Below are 17,808 nucleotides of genomic sequence, written 5' to 3'. Positions count from 1 at the left end.
TGAATCGCAAAAGGTTAGTATGCAGGTTCAGCAAGTAACTAGGAAAGCTAATAGAATGTTATCATTTATTGTGAGGCGAATTGAATACAAAAGTCGGGAGGTTATGCTTCAGTTATACAGGGCATTGGTGAGACCACATCTGGAGTATTGTGTACAGTATTGATCGCCATATTTAAGGAGAGATGTAAATGAGTTGAAAGCAATTCAAAGACGGTTTACTAGACTAATACCTGGAATGGGTGGGTTGTTTTATGATGAAATGTTGAGCAGGCTAGGCTTGTATCCGCTGAAATTTAGAAAAGTAAGAGGTGACTTGATTGAAACATGCAAGATCCTGAGACGTCTTGACACGGTGGATATGTGGGAAAGGATGTTTCCTCTTGTGGGAGAATCTAGAACTGGGGAGGGGGGGGGGGGGGGTCACTGTTTAAAAATAAGGGGTCACCCATTTAAGACACAGATGAGGAGAATTTTTTTCTCAGAGGGTTGTGAGTCTTTGGAACTCTCTTCCTCAAAAGGTGGTGGAAGCAGTTTTTGAATATTTTTAAGGCAGAGGTAGATATTCTTGATACGCAAAGGGGTGAAAGGATATCAGGGGGAGGTGGGAATGTGGAGCTGAGGTTACAATCAGATCAGCCATGATCTTATTGAATGGCAGAGCAGGCTCGAGGGGCCAAGTGGCCTACTCTTGCTCCTAATTCGTATGTTCCATGACAAATCTTCAAAGCCAAAAGGTGATAATGAAACCCATTTCACACCTATCACAGAAACTTTCCAGAATTGAATATCCTCTTCTAAAACAAGGGAAGTGTGAAGTAGCCACGAATTGGGCCATTGTGCAATCACCATGATAAAGAAACCAGAATGTCTCCGAATAGGTGAGAAGTGACAGCTTTATCTTTAAAAAAAAGACAGCCAGAAAGAGAGAGATTGATCCAGAAGGTGAAGCTACTCCAGAAAGCACATGCCCTGTTGGAAAAGATCTGGCATCTACATCATACAGCAGAGAGAGCTACAAGTGACCCACCATCTTCAACAGAACCTTCAAGCAAGAGAAAAGTCTATAATCACCACAGACCTGCAACTATCTGGACTTTGAATCTCAAGAGAATTCAACAGGTTTATCGTAACCCTTCTCTCCCACAAAAACCCACCTATCTCTTTCCCTCCTCTATCTGTTTCTTGTGTCTGCGCGCAAGCGAGCGAATGAGTGAGTGAATGCAGTTGCGACAATTTCTGGATAAGGCGTATTGATCAATAAACAATTGACTTTATGTTTTTAAAAAAACAAGAAAACCTGTCGCTGTCTGTTTGAAAAGGACTAAACTCTTAATACAAATACACTTGCTACAGTCAGGTGGGGAGTTGATCAGTGGGAACCACCCACGTCACACCATATGGCTGTAACAACTATCTCACTGTAGTGGTATATTGAAGGCTTGGCCTTCCCCCACAGAGAAAGAGTGAACAACAAAACAAAACAGTGTGACACAAGTCACACTTTTGTAAATTCTATAAGTCAAAACAGAATTGTGAGCACAGGTGGTTGCCCAGCAGCTTGGCTTCTGAGTGAGCAGATAAGTGAACAAAATAAGGGTAATATATATGTTAATTGTATATTAATTGTATCCAGATGTTGGGCATTAACTGCTGACTCACTTGAATCCCTATAAGACTGAAACTGTGGTTGTTGGATTAGGATGTGCATACTTGTAATGAGCAACTCTAAATAAATAACTAAGTATAGAAAGCTTGGCTCCAGTTCTATCCTTCACCAACTGGCTTTTTGGAGTAGAATACACAATAGTACATGAAAATAAAACACTGCTTAATAAACAATAAAGGATCCAATGTTGCCATAAGAATAAGGATCAAATAAATAAGTGCCGCACCATTAGCCGCTGATCTCTGTACTGACTTCTATTTTCTTCAGTTCTTGAATAGGATGAATTAATTGCAGGAATAACAGAGTCCTCCTCCCTGTATTCATCTGCTGCATGGCTGAAATTGAATTTTCTTTTTACTGGGGTAAAATCCTGATTTTTTGCCCGTCTTGTTCCACCAGTCCATTTATCCATTTTTGTACTATCCACACATGATTTGTCAAACGAATGCTGTTCATTGCAACGTTTCATCGGAACAGCTTCCCTTTCTTTCGCCATCTGGTCTATTGACTCACATGACTGAAACTTCAGGTTCATATGTGAATTTGTTCCTGTTGCTGTTTTGTGTACATCTGCATCTCCAGTGTTCACAATGCCATTTGTCATCTGCTATGAGTATGATTTAGTAAAAAAAAAAGTAAATTACTGTAATACAAATAGAAATATTTTTTTCAACTGTTCAATTAACACAGAACCTGCACCAGGGATAACACATCATTGCTCATCAGACAACTGTCGAGACACATCTGTGGTCCAGTAGATAAATCCAGAGCTTGCTGTGGTACTAAGGTGGAGAGACCACAAGTTTCTAGGGTCAATTTCCATTTGTGCTGAGTTAGCTGCTGTCAGCCAGTACAGCAGCTGCAGTTCTTTCTACAAGTGCTTCAGTATCCCTGGGCTACTAAAGGGGGACAAAAAAAATTAACCAGGTTTCTATGCCTAGTTACTATTTAGTAATACAAGCGCTTGCATTGGTAGAGGTTGAACAAGATGGGAGCAGGTTAGCTGTGATGCTTCTTCTCCTTTACACATGAAGAGCAGCCACTTGGACAAGGCGTCTGGGGAAAGGTGGCGCCACACTGGTAGCGAGGGTGGAGGAGAGAAGATTTTCAGTGCGGGGGGTGGGGGGTCAAATAAAGGTAATGGGTGTAGGGGATGATGGGAAGAGTTGAAATGGAAACCATAATCCGTTCATCAGTACCTTCAAGACAGGAGAAATCCAAATCCCGCTCCACTCGCTTTGCCACCTTCCCCCCACCAACAACGCCCCCCCCCCCACACTCCGCCCCCCCCGTTATTTTTTTGAAACAAAGGAACTTGACACTCAGAGGGCTGGATCGTCTTCTCCCCCAGGTGTCAGGTTCCATGGCCGGGGGAGGGGGGCTGAAGATGGCTCCGGATGAGACCCGCCAAGGACCTCGATGCCACGAGGGCCTCACCAGATCCTACCAGCAGCAGTGAGTCTCTGTAGCAGCCCCCCACCCAACAACTAAAATACTCAAATCAATAAAATGAATGAATTAACACACATTTACCTGCCATCTTGAGGGCCCGCTGACAGTCACACACGTTCAAACCACTGTCTGGGGAAAGGTGGCGCCACACTGGTGGGGAGGGTGGAGGAGGTAACATTTTCAGTGCAGTGGGGGCGGGAACAGGATCCAGTCAAATAAACGGAATGGGTGTAGGGGATGGTGGGAAGAGTTGAACTATAAACTTTGAGCAGTTTGGGGGGGGGGTTAAAGGTCAGATGTTAAAGGGAAGTGTTTTTGGGGGGAGGGCAAATAGTTAATGTAGTTGTTACTGGGGGTGTGGAAAAGGGGCATAAGAAATTTATTTATTTAATTTTGGGGGTCTGTATTTAAAAATTTAATTTAGGTGGCCGGGCTGGCCTCCCCTTAACAATGGCGCCAGCGCCTGCGCACTGTCATGCAAGTGCCTCTGTGTTTTGTCAAATATATTTTTTGAGGATTCATTTTTGAAAGATTGAAGAAATGTTAAACCTTGGGGTTTTCAAAGGGGGTCATGTAAAGGCCACTTGACTTTGAAAAACAGTCCCTAGAAATGTTTTTTAAAAGGGTCACTGAGAGGTCTTGAGAGGAAAACACTTGACTTCCAGCAACAACAACAAGTCTTTCCAGGAAACCACCTAACTTCCAGCTCAATAAACAACAGAGAACTCTGGACACCTGGAGAAATTGATTACCACGAAGTGACAGGTCAAGATTGATGGAGGTCAAAAGGTAAACCTCCTGCTGTCGGTTTCGCTTTTGAATTCTTTTGAGTTGGGGCTGAACTGTATAAAAAGGAAGAGAATGTCTGAGGAGAGAAAATAATTCCCAAGGAAGGAGAGAAGACCACAACCCAGCTCAGCTTTCCAGTACCTCTCTAAAAGACACCGAGAAGTCCACTGTGCCAACTCATCTTGTCTCTTGTCTTTGAAGAAAAGCCTGCTAAATTAATTCTCAATGCCGCCTGAAAAGAACTGTTCTAAAAGATCCCAGTGACCCGTGTACATGTACTCGGAGGCCAGACTGTATGCCAGTTTAGGAACACAACACATCTCATCTGTTGTTTCTTCAAGAATGAGCAAGTATTCAGCCCAAGTGTATTTTTGTCTGTAACAGAGCTCTAAAAACAAAAATCCTATTTTTCCGGTTAACCGGTGTACATGTGAGTGTGAGCGTGACATAAAAAGGAAAGAAGGTACCAGCCCTTCATTTTGCAAGCTGGAACATCAGAACTATGTGTCCTGGCTTGTCGGAAGACCTTACACAAATTGACGACTCTCGGAGACCGCCAGCATTAACAACGAGCTCAGTAAACTCAATGTGGACATTGCAGCACTTCAGGAGACACGCCTCCCTGCAAGCGGATCTCTAAGAGAGCAAGACTACACCTTCTATAGGCAGGGTAGGGATCCTGAAGAGCCAAGACAGCATGGAGTGGGCTTCGTCATCAGAAATTCTTTGCTCAGCATGATAGAGCCACCTTCAAATGGTTCGGAAACCATACTGTCCATCTGACTGCTCAACGCCTCTGGTGCAGTACACCTACTCAGCATCTATGCTCCAACACTCTGCTCCCCACCTGAAGTTAACGACCAGTTCTACGAGGAACTCCACAATATCATTAGTACCATTCCTAATACTGAACATTTGTTCCTGCTGGGGGACTTTAACGCCAGGGTTGAAGCCGACCATGACTCATGGCCCTCCTGCCTTGGAGCTATGGCATTGGAAGGATCAACAGGAATGGACAGAGACTGCTGGAGTTGTGTACCTATCACAACCTCTGCATCACCAGCTTGTTCTTTCATACTAAACCATGTCACCAGGTTTCATGGAGATACCCAAGATCACGTCATTGGCACCAGCTGGACCTTATCGTCAAAGCGAGCCTCTATAAACAATATCCAAATCACATGCAGCTTCCACAGTGTGGACTGTGACACCGACCACTCCCTGGTGTGCAGCAAAGTTAGACTAAAACCAAAGAAGCTACATCACTCCAAGCAGAAGGGCCACCCGTGCATCAACACTAACAGAATTTCATATCCACAGGTGTTACATAAGTTTCTAAATTCACTTGAAAAAGTCCTTCAAAACACTCCTGCAGGGGATACAGAGACGAAGTGGGCCCACATCAGAGATGCCATCTATGACTCAGCAATGACCACCTTTGGCAAACGTGAGAAGCAGAATGCAGACTGGTTTCAATCTCACTTTGAAGAGCTGGAACCTGTCATAGCCACTAAGCCCCCAGCGAGTTAAAATCCATAGCACTTAAAGTAGCCAGAAGCGCTGCTCAAAGAACAGCCAGGCGCTGTGCAAATGACTACTGGCAACACCTATGCAGTCGTATTCAGCTGGCCTCTGGCATTGGAAACATCAGAGGAATGTATAATGGCATTAAGAGACCTTTTGGGTCAACCATCAAGAAGATCGCCCCCCTCAACCCTAAATCAGGGGAAACAATCACTGACCAACGCAAACAAATGGACAGCTGGGTGCAGCACTACCTAGAACTGTACTCCAGGGAAAATGTTGTAACCGATACGCCCTCAATGCAGCCCAGTCTCTGCCAGTCGTGGATGAACTGGACGATCAGCCAACAAAATTGGAACTCAGTGATGCCATTGATTCTCTAGCCAGTGGAATAGCCCCTGGAAAGGCCAGCATTACCCCTGAAATAATCAAGAGTGCCAAGCCTGCTATACTCTCACACTCCATGAACTGCTTTGCCTATGCTGGGATGAGGGAGCAGTACCACAGGACATGCGCGATGCCAATATCATCACCCTCTATAAGAACAAGGGTGACCGCGGTGACTGCAACAACTACCATGGAATCTCCCTGCTCAGCAAAGTGGGGAAGGTCTTCGCTTGAGTCGTTTTAAACGGACACCAGAAGTTGGCTGAGCTTGTCTACCCTGAGGCACAGTGTGGCTTTCGAGCAGAGAGATCCACCATTGACAGAAAAGCAAAATACTGCGGATGCTGGAAATCTGAAATAAAAACAAGAAATGCTGGAACCACTCAGCAGGTCTGGCAGCATCTTCCCTCCGACGGGATTTTCGTTTGTCTCCACCATTGACATGCTGTTCTCCCTTCGCTAGCTACAGGAGAAATGCCGCAAACAACAGATGCTCCTCTACGTTGCTTTCATAGATCTCACCAAAGCCTTTGACCTTGTCAGCAGACGTGGTCTCTTCAGACTACTAGCAAAGATTGGATGTCCACCATGCTACTAAGTATCATCACCTCATTCCATGACAATATGAAAGGCACAATTCAGCATAGTGGTGCCTCATCAGACCTCTTTCCTATCCTGAGTGGCGTGAAACAGGGCTGTGTTCTTGCACCTACACTGTTTGGGATCTTCTTCTCACTGCTGCGCTCACATGCATTCAAGTCTTCAGAAGAAGGAATTTTCCTCCACACAAGATCAGATGGCAGGTTGTTCAACCTTGCCCGTCTAAGAGCGAAGACCAAAGTATGGAAAGTCCTCATCAGGGAACTCCTCTTTGCTGACGATGCTGCATTAACATGCCACACTGAAGAGTGTCTGCAGAGACTCATCGACAGGATCGCGGCTGCCTGCAACGAATTTGGCCTAACCATCAGCCTCAAGAAAACGGACATCATGGGACAGGATGTCAGAAATGCTCCATCCATCAATATCGACGACCACACTCTGGAAGTGGTTCAAGAGTTCACCTACCAAGGCTCAACTATAACCAGTAACCTGTCTCTCGAATCAGAAATCAACAAGCGCATGGGAAAGGCGACCGCAGCTAGGTCCAGATTGGCCAAGAGGGTGTGGGAAAATGGCACACTGACACGGAACACAAAAGTACAAGTGTTTCAAGCCTGTGTCTTCAGTACCTTGCTCAACGGCAGTGAGGCCTGGACAACGTATGTCAGCCAAGAGCGACGTCTCAATTCATTCCATCTTCGCTGCCGCCAAAGAATCCTTGGCATCAGGTGGCAGGACCGTATCTCCAACGCAGAAGTACTCGAGGCGGCCAACATCCCCAGCATATACACCCTACTGAGCCAGCGGCGCTTGAGATGGCTTGGCCATGTGAGCCGCATGGAAGATGGCAGGATCCCCAAGGACGCATTATACAGCAAGCTTGTCACTGGTATCAGACCCACTGGCCGTCCATGTCTCCGCTTTAAAGACGTCTGCAAACATGACATGAAGTCCTGTGACATTGACTACAAGTTGAGAGTGTCAGTTGCCAGTGATTGCCAGAGCTGGCGGACAGCCATAAAGGCGGGGCTAAAGAGTGGCGAGTCGAAGAGACTTAGCAGTTGGCAAGAAAAAAGACTAAGTGCAAGGAGAGAGCCAACTGTATAACAGCCCCGACAACCAATTTTATCTGCAGTGCCTGTGGAAGAGTCTGTCACTCTAGAATTGGCCTTTATAGCCACTCCAGGCGCTGCTCCACAAACCACTGACCACCTCTAGGCGTTTACCCATTGTCTCTCGAGACAAGGAGGCCAAAGAAAGAGATGTGAGTGTGAGGGGGGTTAAGCTAAAAAGGGAACTTTAATATTTCAATCTGTGTGCTCATGTTTTACTTCATTCCTGGTTAAGACTTGTTGTGTAATAAACTGATAATTTTATTGTTTATTAAAGAAACCTGGTTGGTGTGTTTTACTCAGGGATAAAAATAGCGTCTATGATTGACCATATCGGTAAGTGGGAAAAAAATGTAAATATATGTTGTGACCCGTGGGGACGTGGAACTAGAATAAACAGCGCACTTCTTCCGCCTTAGTTGTAACAGCACAAGCAGCTGACGCCATTGCCGGGGATGAACAGCCCGTGCCCTCCACACGATGGGGAGCGGGGGAAACAGGCCACCCTGCTATTTAAATGAGCCGCTGTGCTTAAGATCGTGGCAGTTCTTTGGCGCGAGCGGGCCACTATTTTTTGAGGTTGCGCCAAGATCAGCAGTGGGCTCTTAAAATCCAGCCCAGAGTGTTTGGAACACTGCACATAGCTCCACTACAGTGAGGTACTATGGGCAAGTGTTGAGCAGAAACTAGATACCTACAAAAAGAGGGAAGACAAACCCAAAGAGTTCCCTGGATCGCCTCCTAGTGACCGGCTCATAGCAACACAGGAGCTCTGAGAGAGGTTTGGCCTCTCACTTTATCAACTGCAGGACATAAGCGGCCAAGGATGACCGGGTGAAAGAGGAAAAAATAGAATTTACAGTAACTGGGGAAAGGCTCGAATATATTTTTTGAATATCTCTTAAAGGTCTTCTATAATCCTCTGTCACTAAGCCCAACAGTGCAAGATCACAAATTAATTCTGAGAGTTAAAAGGACAGGCACCTGAAGTTAATGACTGTATATGTTCATCTTGTCAGCTTCACTAAGCCAAAGAATAGGCAACATTAACCCAAACCTCTGGACTAGAGTTGAATCCAAGCTCCAGAGATGAAAGATTTATGTATTGATCCACTGCACCAACCAGAATCTGTAGTTCATCTTTAATACCAATTTTTCTGTCTCTGCTGCTGAAACCCTCTTCCATGCTTTTCTTACCTCCAAACTTGAGTATTCCAAAGCTTTTCTGGCCGGCCTCCCATTTTCGACCCTCCGTAAACTTGAGTTCATCCAATGTTCTGCTGCCTGTATCCTAGCTCGCACTAAGTCTCATTCACCCATCACCTCTGTGCGAGCTAACCTCTATTAGCTCCTGGCCCACCAATGTCTTGAATTTGAAATTCTCAACCGTGAGCTGGATTTTCCCTACACGGCCGGAAACAGAAGTTAGGACTGTTTCTGGGTCCTGAATCCGTCCCTGGGGGGAAATAGTCACTCATTGGGATTTTCACGAAGGCTGCCCCTTAACTGGCATGGAGGCAGGTTCCCTGCCAAATTAAGGGTGGCGCGCAGGCTCTCTAAGCTGGAAGATCAATCAAAGGCCTTCCAGCTTGACAGGAGCAGCAAGCTGTGCTGGTAAGTAACAGAGAGGGTGCTTCAATGTGGAGGTGCCCTCTCACCAACATTTTTAAAACTTCAGCTAAAAAATGTTTCTTGTAGCGAGGCCACGACTGTGGGCTAGTGGGGTGGGGGGGGGGGGGGTGCCCTCTACAGGGCAGCCTGCGGCTGTTCTTGCACCCAGGCCGGCGGGGAGGGGGGCCTCTAGACCTGCCTGGAGCATTGGCCCCCCCAGTTTGCCACTGGGTGCCCGTCTCCAAGCACCTAAACTGGGCCCCCCTCCCCCCCCGCAGTGCAGTAAACTGCAGGCTGACTGCAAAATTCCAGCCAGCCTTCTTTACCTGGGCTTAACAAAGCTCTTAATGAGCCCAATCGCTACCCCCTCATGTGTGCCGAGGGGCAGGGTGGGGGGATGGGTAGCCCTGCTGGTCCCAAACACGCCTCCCCTAAAATAGCTGCACCAGGACAGCACTGGTATTTTCAGCCCCAACTGTCCCTGGCATTGCCCGAATATCCTGCCCATTGTGTTCAATTTCCTCAATGGCCTCACCTTCTCCTTATCTGTGGAACCTCCTTCAGCCCTACAATCCTCTTTGAACTCTGCATTCCTCTGATTCCACCCACTCACCATCGATTTCCTACGTCCCACCATTGGCACCCATGTCTTCAGCTGTCCAGGTCCTAAGTTCTGGAATTCCCTCCCCCAAACCCTCCGCTTCTTTATCTCTTTCTCCTCTTTTAAAACAATCCTTTAAACCTAACTTTATGAGCAAGCTTTTGGTCAGCTGTCCAAGCTGCTTGTTATGTGGCTTGGTAATGTTTGATAATGCCCCTATGATGCGTTTTGGAACATTTTATTGCACTAAAGGCACTATAAATGCAATTCACTGTTTTTAAAAGAAGAAAAAACTCATTATATGAAGGAAAACGTAAACATTTAACCTCTTCCTGCTGTTTTTCTAGTGCCTTTATCCTATTCATAAATTCTTCTGCAAACTTCCAGTAATTTTTCAGGCTGTTGTCCTTCGGATAATCAATCCTGTATGAAGGAACTGTGTCTCCTCTTTGCTGAAAATTCTCTACCAGACTGTTCGATAGTCTCTCAGCTTAGAAAGAAACAACAGCAGATATAAAGGTGAGCATAAGCAAAATAAACCTCAAATGTAAAGATATAGATAAAACATACTATCTGTATTATCCTGCAGTTAATGTAGTTTCACAGGCACCAGTAGTTTGCTTTGGTCTCAGGATACAGGTGATTCTAGCAAGGCTGCATCTATTGCTCAGAGTTGCTCTGAATAGGTAGTGATGGGCTTTCTCCTTGAATTATTGCAGTCCTTGCGGTGATCGTGCTCTCACAGTGGTGATCAGCAGGAAATTCCAAGATTATGACCTTGTGACAATAAAGGAACTTCCAAGGTAGGATTATATGCAACTTGGAGAGGAACTTTGGTGTGATGGTGCTGCCGCGACATTACTGCTCTTGCCCTTTACAATAGTAGAAGTTTTGGGGCTAGGACCCTCTGTCAAAGGTGGTGGAGGGGGTAAATAATGAATTCAGTGGCATGGACACTGATCTAGCAGACTGCTTGGTCTTAGATGGCACTGAGCTTTTTGAATGCTGTTGCAGCTGAGTCCATCTAGGTAAGTGGTATTCCATCAGTCATGACTTAAGTCTTGTTGGCGACGTAGGAACGCAACTGAAACGCTAGCCCTGCTGTGGAGCCGCATTAAGGGTCAGGAGGTTAGCTACTTGTTGCTCAGTACTCAGCCTCTGCCCTGTTAATGAAGCCATTGTGTTAATATAGCTAATCCAGTTAAGCTTCTTGTCAATGGTAACCAGCCACCCACCCACCTACAGGATACTGATGTATTGGTGATGGGAGACTTAATGATGGTGATGCCACTTAAGGTCAGGGAAAGTGGTGGGACCTTTCCCTGTTGGAGTTCATAATTGTCTGGCACTTATGTGGTGCAAATATTACTTCAGACTTGTCAGTTGAAGCCTGGAAGTTATTCAGGTCTGCTGTAGGCTGGCATGGGCTGCTTTAATAATGTTGGAGTTATGAATGGAACAGAACACTATCAAATCATCAGCAAATAGATCCAAACCTGACCTTATGACATTTCACCCAAGTACTCACTGCTCATATGTAAGGTTCAATATTGAGGGACAGCAGAACATTCAGCTACAAAGCTGTACAAGAACCTGACAGTCGCGCACACATGCAATTTCCTGAAGGGGTCATTAGATAATGGCCGTAATTTTACGCTCCCCAAAGAGCGGGAAGGGGTGGTTGCAGGGTGGGCTGGGGGAGCATAAAATGGAGCGGGAGGCTCAGGGGGCCCTTCCCGACATGCTTCCGCCTCCGCTGCCACTTTATGCAGAGTGGTGGCGGCGAAAAATGGTCTGCCCATCCCAAGCCAATCAAGGCCCTTAAGTGGCCACTTAATGGCCAGTTAAGGGCCTCTGCCCGCAGCCATGCAGATTTTACCCGTGGCTGGTCGGCTGCCCAGCCGCGAGATAAGCTGCCTGACAAAAGCAGGCAGCTCTCTGATGGCCTGGGGGGGGGGCCCTCATGATCGGGCACCCTGTGCCAGACGGAGGGCCGCCATGCTGCCCCAACCACCCCCATTACGACCCCTGTGCCCCCAATCAACCACCCTTGCCTCGCCGGGGCCCGACGGATCACCCCGGTGAGGCACCAAAAACTTTGTTCTCCGGGCTCCCCGACATCTTCTTCGCAAAGCTGGGCTGCAGTCTCAGCAGTGACCACCGCTCCCAGTGGCACTGTTGGGACTAAGAGCTGCCGGCCCTCTGTTTGGCTGGCAGCTCCATTAGGCAGGACTTCCTGCCTCAAGCGGGTAGAGGTCCTGCCTCAGAACAATTAAAGGCCGGGGAACTGCAGAATGCATGTCGGATCCCCAGGCCAGGCAGAAGCAGGTTTGCCACCGACTTTTAAGTTGGTGGACGGCTCCCGTCCGCCGAGAGAAAAATCCCAGCCAATGACTCGAAATGGGGCCTCTCGCTGGACTGGGTGTGTTGAGGCCAACTATAATCATTTACTACATGGAGCTTTCTCATAGCTCAGTCGATAAATGTGCCATCTGTGTTGGTATTTATGCACAGTAACAAAAAATCTGATGTTTTCAATCCCTAATCTGTGTTGACTTAGTTTATCTCACTTAGTAGCTGGGAGAGGTGCTGGAGAACTACTGATGCTGGTATAATAAAAGCAAAATACTGCGGGTGCTGGAAATCTGAAATAAAAACAGTAAGTGCTGGAAATACTCAGCAGGTCTGGCAACATCTGTGGAGTGTTATGATCAGGTGAGGAGGGGTCGAAAGGCTCCCCTCTTGTCCCTCTCCTTGTTTGACCAAAACAAGGTTTATTCCTTTTTAAACAGTGGATGTGTTTACAATTCAGTGACTGTTTAATCTTTTATGTGCTATGATCATAAGAACATAAAAATTAGGTGCAGGAGTAGGCAATTCAGCCCCTCGAGCCTGCTTCGCTATTGAATACGATCATGGCTGATCTCATCTCGGCCTCAACTCCACTTCTCTGCCAATTCTCCATAACCCTTCAACCCATTACTAATTAAAAATCTGTCTGTCTCCTCCTTAAATTTACTCAATGTCCCGGCATCCACCGCACTCTGGGGTAGTGAATTCTGCAGACTCAAAAGAACCAATCGGACAGGTTTTCTCGGGCTTAAACAAGAAAGAGGTTAGTTTATTGTACTTAAAATCAAATCCTGATCTGAGTGAAAATAATAAACTATGCTCCACTTTCTCTCACTCACACACACACACACACACACACAGCAATCACACACCCAAATAGGTTACAGAGTGATGAAGAAGAGTTTGGTTGGATTAAAGTCTCGCACTAATAAAAATAATATAGAGTCTGTGGAGTCTGTCAATTGTCTTCTGGCTGAATTCGTGATTCTGAAGTCTCTGGCTGGCAGAAGTGCACTTACAGCTGGTCCACCTGGTTCAGATTTTCTTGGAGACAGTACTGTTGGTGGCTTTCTCCCCCGGGGTCTCTGTCTGCAGCAATGGTAGACTTGAATGTTCCACAGCTGCAGACAGATTTCGAAACTTGCACTGGAACCTGGAGAAAGAGAGAGAGAGAGAGAGACAGCCCCACTGGGGTCTTGCACTAGTTCGCTCTCAAAGCTTGTCTGCTGTGTGTAACAAAAAAACTCCAAGTTCACACAGCCTGGGGAGACTGTCACATGGTTATCTCAGTATTACATTTTTTTCTTTAACGAGGTCCAAAGTCTAAGAATCCCTCAGATTGTATTGTTTCAAAGTTTATCCCCTGGAGGTACATCTCCACTAGTGAATGCTCCAAGATGGCATGGAATGCCCTGCTAACAAGGGTGATACTAGATAATTACTTAACTGTTCAAGCCATTGTCTTGGATGGGAGCTTTTTAGACATGTGCCTCCACTTCGATGTCCTGGAATGTGAGGTATTTCAATGCAAATTGTGGTGCCATCTTGGCTGCCAGCTTTTTAAAAGTTAAATGTAGGATTACATATTTCCTTTTTATAAGTTTAATGTACACTTCCAACCGATGAATTAAAAATCCTCATTCAGTATAGCATGCTTTCTTGACAAGAGAGAAACAGAGTTAATGTTGCAGGTCGATGAACTTGATGCTGAAACATCCCTTTCACAAAATGATTTACTGAGAGTGAGAAAAGTAAAACAAAATTACAGCAGTGGGTAGTATAATGACACAGCATATTGGTACCAGACAATGATGATCTTCAACAAGATTCAAATACATTCCGTGACCTCCATTGCCATCAGAATCACTGAGTCTTTCACCATCGACATTCTAGCAGGGGGCGCCCTGTCTGAATTAAGCAACTGTATGATAAATCATAGTTAATTGCCGACAAATTCCCACACACCCAATCAGTTGTACCTCTGGAGAAGTAAAAGTGAAGTGCTTTTCCTACAAAAGGAAGGGAATAAGTGTCGGGTGAATCATCTGAGCTGGTCACAGGCATACCTAATAAAAGGGTGAAGAGCAACAGATGCCTAGCTCACCCTCTGGCAAATGGTGCATAACTTTTGAAGACCGAGAGGGAAAGGGGAAATATAAATTAACAACTGATGGAAAATAAAATGCTGCATTCCACTGGAAAGAACAGTCTACATTGTATTACATTAAGAGAAATGATATACTTGACTAACTCTTTTATCTTTTGGCGGGAGAGTTGAGTGATGTCCCTTTTGAGCCAAGTTAACTTCAGGACAGTATGTTTGGCAGGAGGAAACTGAAATCAAGCCACTACAACAGACTCTGTAATCTAAGCCAGGCAGATCCACTGTGCTCCAGAAAGGTTGACAAGTCAGCCTGGTTCCATGATAGGACTTTGAGATATAGGCCTATCACTAGGGGCTGGAATTTCTGTGATTCAGCTCCAGATAATTTTGAAAGCCAATGCCCGAATGGGAAGGGTAGTCCTAGTTTGACAAGCACTGGGAAGCTTAGCGATGCTTAGTGGTGGTAAGCAAGCTGCCTGGTTTTAGCTCATACTTCTCCACACAAAAAGCATCCAAGTCTTGGCTCTTGCCAAACTGTTGCTAAGTTCTCTTAGGTAAGTGGATGTTGTCATATGAGGAGGGATTGGGTACTCTATACAAGGCACTCTTCTTGTATGGACTTCTTTAATTTAGTTTGGAAGCTTTTAAGCATGGAAATGGATTTGGCACATCAAACATCTGTTGACCATTCCCAGTTGCTTTGAGAAGGTGCTGTGTCTTTTAGTAATCACTTTTTTAAACATCTGAATGGCTGGATGGGTCAATTCAGAGGGCACATTGGGAGTTATTTTGGCCAAAACATGATAACATGCGCTAAATGAGTGCAGTGCTAATAACACTAGCCTGTTTGAAAGTCCGGATTTAGCACAGAATTTTGGTCTTAATTACGGATTACCAGAATTTGAATGTGCCTGGAGATGCTAAACATAAACCTTCAGGTTGAACACCAAAGGGTTGAATCAACAGAATTTTCATGCAGTAGGATATGTGGGCTCCTCGCACCCACTTCCAGTGAAGGTGTGGAGCGCTCTGGCTAGCACACAGCAGCACGTTGTTGGATATCTCAGGGACTGAGGGAGAGAGCACGCAGATTCTCAGATGCGAGTTTGGAGGTCCTGCAGGAGGAGATCCAGAGGAAGACAGATGTCCTATACTCTCACCCTCCTGTCCCTTTCTTCTGCAGCAGCTGGTGCTGCACTGCCTGGCCTCAATGTCCTCCTCCCATTCCTCATCCAGAGAAAGGGGGATCCCTAGCAAGATATCCATGATCAAGTACTCCCTTTCTCCTGCTGACTCCTACAAGGTGTTCAACAAGTTGAAGAAGCACAGCATTTACTCTTTTTAGGTGAAATCCTCAAAGAATTTACAGAATAAATGTTGCTGAAGAGTTGGACAGTGTTCCAGAAAGTCTCCCAATGTGTTTCAGAGGTCCTCTTCACAGTTCCAACACCAATGACCATGAAATGGTGAGTATCCTTTTAAGTAACGCTTGAAAACATCAACATGATCATTCCCAAATAGTTGGTCGCTGTTAGGAGAGGCTGTTAGTTGAAGCACTAGCCACCAAAATGCCTTGCAACTCCTTTATTGAGAGCTAGCAGGCAGTTTTAGTAGCAAACAGCTGTATAACAAGCCTCCAGATGGCTGTTCCTAGCGCTGCCTTCACTCCTTTACCAAGATTGCGTCTTGCACTAAACACAAGTTGGCCACCTCTTTAGCATCTGAAGTATTTGGTGAAAATCAGCCCCTAAGAGTCAACCATATAGGTAGTTTCTGGTTATACCAGTGAAAGGTCACAACAAAATACTGATGATCTTATGTGCAACATCTCAGTCAAGCCTTTAGTAAAGTCTAAAAAGAACATTAACTTTTTTGTGTACTTACTTATTAGCTGGCAACTCTGTAGAACAAAGGTAGCTGCTTTCCTTTGCTCCTCATCCTGGGATTCAGCTACTATTTGGATCATAAGTGGAAGCCCATTGCTCTGCAGTAGCTGATACTGATGCACCTCTGAAAACAAACATTTTGGTTTTGCTGTTTATACTTATTAACTAATGACAAATACAAGTTACCAAAAAACAAAATACCAAGCAGCAATAAAAGCATGGGCATTTCCCAAACTTCAACCAATAGAAAAACTTATTTGGCCCATGATTTCATTATTATATTTTACCCTATGCTTAAACAGAGTAATTACATTGCTTAGTGTGGTAATGAACCTGGGACATTAATGTTAATAATAGTGTTCCTACTAACTTAATCTTTCTCTTCGCAGATGATAACTGACCTGAGTGCTTGTAACAATTTCTGGTTTTGTTTATGGAAGATTTTCTCTGCACTATTTACAGTATAGCAAAACTGTAAATGTGCCAAAAAGAATTGGTTTATGATTTTGTTACATAATGCATTAAGGAAACTTTTCCAAAAGTAACATATTGATTCCTGATTTTAACCATATGTTTAATATTTTTAATGGTGATCAGCACATTTGCTTTCCTCTGATACAGTTCAATACATTTGATGTATGTGGCGTGCATGATTTGGGCTACTCTGGATCTTCAGACTAACTCAGTTTAGTACATATCCATTAAATGTTAGAGGATCAAGTTGCTTGAGCAAAAGAATTTTAACTTTAGCTCTAACTGACTACACTATTGTAACAAACAATAGGGAAAAAAGATCAGATAATGGTACGGACATAAAAGATTAGGACCACATGCAAAATAGCACGGTAGGGACAGGAAACTCCTGAAACACTGGACCTGTGCAATAGGTATGCAGTGCTGAAAAACCATGATGTGGACAAGAACAGTACCAAAAGAGGTAGAGTACCATGGCAAAGTGGAGTGATGGATTACTCAAGGGGACTGTTGAACAAGAGGACTTGATGGGGTGAATGACCTATTTACATTCCAACCTTTTTTTATATTTGTTCATGGGATGCGAGGGTCATTGTCAAAGTCACCATTTGTTGCCCATCCCTAAATACCCTTGAGAAGGTGGTGGTGAGCCTCCTTTTGGAATCGCTGCAGTCCATATGGTGTAGTTACACCCACGGTCCTGTTAGGAAGGGAGTTCCAGGATTTTGACCCAGCGATAGAGAAGGAAAATTGATATAGTTCCAAGTCAGGGTGGTGTATGGCTTGGAGAGGAACTTGCAGGTGATGATGTTCCCATGCATCTGCTCCCTTGTGGTAGAGATCGCGGGTTTGGGAGGTCCTGTTGAAACAGGCTCAGTGACCTGCTGCAATGCATCTTGTAGATGGTACACACTGCTGCCACTGTGTGTCGGTGGTGGAGGGAGTGAATGTTTGTGGATGTGGTGCCAATCAAGCAGGCTGCTTTATCCTGGATGCTGTTGAGCTCCTTGAGTGTTGTTGGAACTGCACTCATCCAGCGAAGTGGAAAGTATTCCATCACACTCCTGATTTGTGCCTTGTAGATGGTGGACAGGTTTGGGAAGTCAGAAGGTGAGTTACTCTCCACAGAATTCCCAGCCTCTGACCTGCTCTTGTAGCCATAGTATTTATGTGGCTGGTCCAGTTCAGTTTCTGGTCAATGGTGACCCCTAGGATGTTGATGGTGGGGGATTCAGCAATGGTAATGC

General features: G+C 45.3%; 1 protein-coding gene across 1 annotated transcript in view; it reads right to left on the bottom strand.

Annotated features, from left to right (window-relative positions):
- terb1 (telomere repeat binding bouquet formation protein 1) overlaps positions 1 to 17,808 on the bottom strand; it is a 131,735-nt gene that overhangs the window by 49,545 nt on the left and 64,382 nt on the right. The window contains exons 9-11 of the mRNA XM_068049861.1: positions 16,086 to 16,211; positions 10,072 to 10,235; positions 1,893 to 2,273 (exon numbers count right to left, since the gene is read on the bottom strand). Coding sequence (XP_067905962.1) covers positions 1,893 to 2,273; positions 10,072 to 10,235; positions 16,086 to 16,211 — 671 coding nt within the window. The remainder of the gene's footprint in view (positions 1 to 1,892; positions 2,274 to 10,071; positions 10,236 to 16,085; positions 16,212 to 17,808) is intronic.

Source organism: Heterodontus francisci, chromosome 17 (assembly GCF_036365525.1).
Source record: "Heterodontus francisci isolate sHetFra1 chromosome 17, sHetFra1.hap1, whole genome shotgun sequence".
Lineage (NCBI taxonomy): Eukaryota > Metazoa > Chordata > Chondrichthyes > Heterodontiformes > Heterodontidae > Heterodontus > Heterodontus francisci.
The sequence above is the reverse complement of the archived record's forward strand: the minus strand, read 5'-3'. Positions and strand labels throughout refer to the sequence as shown.